Here is a 4,390-nt window from a genome sequence, read left to right as displayed (position 1 = left end):
TCCAAACTTAATAGGGTCGGCTACATGGATCCTATAAGAGAAAAAAAGGTAAAAAGAAGTAAAAAAGGAGAGGGGGGGCAAACAACATCAACACAAATCTCTAAGGTATCGACCCTTCTTAACTACGTACCGCTTCTTAACTGCCCAACACTCTGCACTAGGTCTCGAAGAGGGGTGGATACACACAACGGCAACACACAACAAAGACCAACTGACCGCATGGATCTTTGATCTCCAATCAGCTCTATTAGAGGTCATACTCGGGGCAAGGCCTAAGCTAAGCATGTCTTTCTTCACTACTTCTCCTAAGCTTATCTTAGGCCTGCCTCTAGTTCTTTTGGTTCCCTCAATCAGGATCATGTCGCTCCCCTCCGGACTAGAGCCCCGGAAGGCCTCCGTTGGACATGGCCATACCATCTCAAACGATTCTCTCTAAGTTTATCATGGATAAAATTGCTAGATGAAGTTAGAGAACCATGCGGCATATAGTGACAAGCACGAATACAGTAAGTTCAAGCACAATTTCCAATACAAACAACAAGGAGATTTTACACAGTGACCATTTAAAAATACAAATAAGGTAGATGATTAGAGAAGCAATAGAAGAATTATCTTGTAGCATTCAGGGATTAAACACATAATCATAGGAAACTTACTTAAAAGGTGTATCTCCAGGATTTCTTTGACGAGTAATGTGCTCAAACTGCCTTCCATTTTTTGCTACAAAACTTGCTAATTTGTCTGCAACTTTCTTCACTCCAGGATCGCTTGGGGAAGGTGGTGCTGCATGTCACTTAAAGAACTGATTAATACCAAGAGCATGAACAGGGGAATGCAAATTACTCTTGTAGCAGGGTGTGCCACATTTTTCAATTCTTTCATTCAACATCTCTTTCCACCAAGGTCGATAGAGACTTAAGACATAAGCTGCATTCATGAGACAAGAAATGTTCAAGAATGTTCTGTTTTCACCATTCATCACTTTACGAACAGAGAAGGCATAAATTCCCAGCTGGGTTGAGGAAAACACTTTCCAAGGTGAAAAGGTAGTCTCAATGCGAAAAAAAATATAATGAGGGTAAACATTCTTGTGCTAACATAAAATAGCCCAAAATTATCAAAACTATGTATCAAATGCCCCTTATATTCTAATATAGATGTCTACGATCATCAAGCTTGGAGTCAGGACTAGCCATAGCCACTGAGGTTTTGTTTAGTTAAGTGGCAGGCAGAGGGGTTCATGCAAAGCAGAAAGCCCCCCTTCCTGCTTTTTCATCTCACCAGTCTATAAAGAGGTACTTGCATACTAACCACTGAACATTTTACCTCAGTTTTTACCCATGCGCTTTCACAAGAATCACTCCACTTCCATGAAAACCAAACACATCCCAAGTTACAACCACCTGAACAATTGTTCTAACACCTTCCTAAAGCACTCCACCCCACAGCAGACCACAACCTAAATAAGATAATAGCAGGAAATGAAAATATATATTCATGTCTCCTGATGTAGATATATGAGAAAAGATGGCATTATGTTAGTGGAAATATGCCTTGGTTTGGGTACCTATACATTGGGCTTTTGTTTCAATGGGTTTTCAATGTAATAACCACTTTAAGGAACTTAAAATCATAGTACTAAAACTCACGAAATTTCAGTCGAGATATCGAATATTTCGAGTATCTCGACCTGTCCGAAATGAAATGCAAGTTCAAAATCAAAAAATGCAATATTTCGAATATTTCGGAAATTTCGATGAAATTTCGGTCATCTCGTTTCGGAAATTTCGAAAATCTCGGTAATTTCGGTCATCTCGTTTCAAAATTTTCGAAAATCTCGAACATTTTTGGCATTTTACACCCACAGAAAAATACCATATTTCGACCGAGATTTCGACGAAATTTCGGTCAGACCGAAACACCGAAACGAAACGAGATTTAGTACCATGCTTAAAATAAGGGTAGGACTTAGGAATACGGGATTTAATTTATAGGAGTTGTTAAGTCTTTTATTAGTCAATTAAGTAGCTCTTTTATTACTAGTTGGTTTAGGAAATTTTTGGTCATGTTAGGAGTCATATTTTAAGACTTAAGAGTCTACACACACACACACACACACACACACACACTATATATATATATATATATATATATATATATATATATATATATATATATATATATAGCCAGCCCTTCAGGCACACGAATTGATGAAATAAAGGTTTCAGTTTCTCAAAATTTTGGCTCTATGGAATCAGTACTTATGCCTGTCGATTGTGGTGTTACTTGGGGTTTCCAAGTGAAGACTGATGTCGATTTCTTAGTGGAATAGTGGATTCTCTTTGCAGGCTTTGGTGGGCTCATAGCCTGTTATGTGGATTCCTAAACTGTTTTATCTTTCTATCACTGTTCTATCATTCAAGCAAACTTCAGCTTTTAAACTTTCCCAGTGACGGTAGTTCTATAACTCAGGATCCAACTATCAGAATTGGATCAAAATTTGAAGACTTCTCCCTGCTGGAGTGACCGTTCGATTACTGTTTCAAGCACGTCAGATCTATTCTGCAGAAGTAATTAGAGTTTCTAAAATTCTAGTCCTAGTTACTATTTCCTACGATTGGGCTAATCTCCCACTGGATTTTCCCTGGATCGGGATTAGTCTTTATAAATTTCTTAGGAAACCCTTCAAAGCCTCTCTTGATCCCATCTTGGAGGTGCTTCCTGGAAAAGTTTTAACCATTAGAAAGATAAGCTTTGCTTCTTACTTGATTTCCCATGCAGCCAATAACTATGAATCAAACATGGGTTGCTGTTTAATAAGTTGACAAGCATTGACAACATTAAAATTTTCTTAAAATAAATCACAGTTTCATGAACATTTTGTAACTGAGACAAACATAATGCAGAGATTAAAAACTGCTTTGTAACACACGAGCAAACACAGTGCATGCAAATAATGAGAGATAAGCAAAGATCACTCACCAAGGGAAAACGAAAAACATTAATAGAATTATCAGAAAACTGTATACTAGAATGAACTCCTAAGAGCTTCAATGCAAGTTTGCAAGAAGATAAAATTGAACTTCAGACGGACTTGCAAGTAGGTCATCTGAATGCAAAATATATTACATATAAAATCTATTATCCAGAGCTAAATAGCACAACAGCCCCATTACTATAGAAGAAGCTTCGAGAAATATAAACATATAGGGCTGACTTGCCCATGCATTTCATTATAATCAGTGGATACATACCTAGTACAGAAGCAACATCAATCATTATGCACGAAAAGAAGGATGTCTATTGGATAACGAAAGCCAACCTAGTTAGACGCTCAGAGGAATGGAATATTTTATCCAACAGTAAATAAGGTTGCTCCATTGCAACCTTGTGGTCGCGGGTTCAAGTCCAGAAACAGCCTATCTGCAAAGCGGGTGTAAGGTTGCGTACATTATGACCATCCCCAAACCCAGCAATGGTGGGAGCCTCATGCACTAGGTACGCCCTTTAGTAAATTTGGAATCTAAACAATTCTTTACTTTTGCAATAGAGAGAAAGCACAATAGGGAGAGCACAATGGAGAAAGAACCAAAATGCACTCAAAGAAGATAAAGGTATGTATTCAAGTAGTTATTACCAACATCCCCTTTACATGGCAATGGAACAGATGCATTAGGTTGATCCAACTTCTGCCGCTTTGGCGGTCCATCTACTGACCCATTTTCTGCATCCCCTTCATCTTCATCCTCATCAGCACCCAACTTAACAGGGGCTGCCGCAAGTTTAGATTTCTGTTTCAAGCTGAATGCAAGTTTGCCACCTGAAGCAGCAGGGATAGCCTTGCGTGTCTCAGGTGCTTTTGAATCCATGCCTGTTTTATAAATGGAAGGATTGGCCCTCATAGTCCCAGATGTATTTATGCTTGACTTAGACTCCTCCAATCCAGCTTCCTTTTCTTTCTCTTGTTGAAGTTAACCTGAGATATAGCCATTTGGTAGAAACCAACACTGCATGTAGACACAGCAGTAGGAAAGAAATAATTAAGGAACAGAAAAAGAAAAAATCAGTAGAGGAAACAGAAGAGTATATGTTTCTTCAGTATCTTACCTGTTATGATCTAGGCTGATATTGTTGGCAAGGCCAGTAGAGAAAGACATGACAGTACCCACAAAAAAGAGAGAAGAGTATATGTTTCTTTTTGAATGTAGGCCCTTAGTCTTGTTGGAATACCAAACTAGTTAATATCCAAACAACCTAGAGTTAGACTACCTACCCTTGGCTTAACGCCAGACTCGTTCCTTTATCAAGGAGTAACCCTAGTCCATTGTTAGCCCAACCCAATGATGGCATGCTGTATTTTTTGAAGAAAGAAAGACAATATTTTGAAATA

At 38.4% G+C, this 4,390-nt stretch overlaps 1 protein-coding gene across 2 annotated transcripts; it reads right to left on the bottom strand.

Annotated features, from left to right (window-relative positions):
- Nucleotides 1–625: 625 nt before the first annotated feature.
- Nucleotides 626–3,972, bottom strand: LOC122641341 (SURP and G-patch domain-containing protein 1-like protein). Of its 2 annotated transcripts, none has more exons than XM_043834554.1 (2): nucleotides 3,638–3,972; nucleotides 626–783 (listed from the first exon to the last, which is right to left on the bottom strand). In XM_043834554.1, the coding sequence occupies exons 1-2, from the start codon at nucleotides 3,900–3,902 to the stop codon at nucleotides 653–655; spliced, it is 396 nt and encodes a 131-aa protein (XP_043690489.1). In that variant the 5' UTR covers nucleotides 3,903–3,972; the 3' UTR covers nucleotides 626–652. The 2 variants fall into 2 exon arrangements, with proteins under 2 accessions (XP_043690489.1, XP_043690488.1); XM_043834553.1 differs by having other exon boundaries at nucleotides 644–927.
- Nucleotides 3,973–4,390: the final 418 nt, after the last annotated feature.

This window comes from Telopea speciosissima, chromosome 10 (assembly GCF_018873765.1).
Source record: "Telopea speciosissima isolate NSW1024214 ecotype Mountain lineage chromosome 10, Tspe_v1, whole genome shotgun sequence".
NCBI lineage: Eukaryota > Viridiplantae > Streptophyta > Magnoliopsida > Proteales > Proteaceae > Telopea > Telopea speciosissima.
Note: the sequence above shows the minus strand (reverse complement) of the source record. Positions and strands in the feature narration are given on the sequence as shown.

Coding starts and splice junctions, on each gene's coding strand:
- LOC122641341 (XM_043834553.1), bottom strand. CDS start 3,902: ATGAGGGCCAATCCTTCCATTTATAAAACAGGCATGGATTCAAAAGCA. Junction 928..3,637: donor GCCATGTAAAGGGGATGTTG/GTAATAACTACT, acceptor TCATGAATGCAG/CTTATGTCTTAAGTCTCTAT.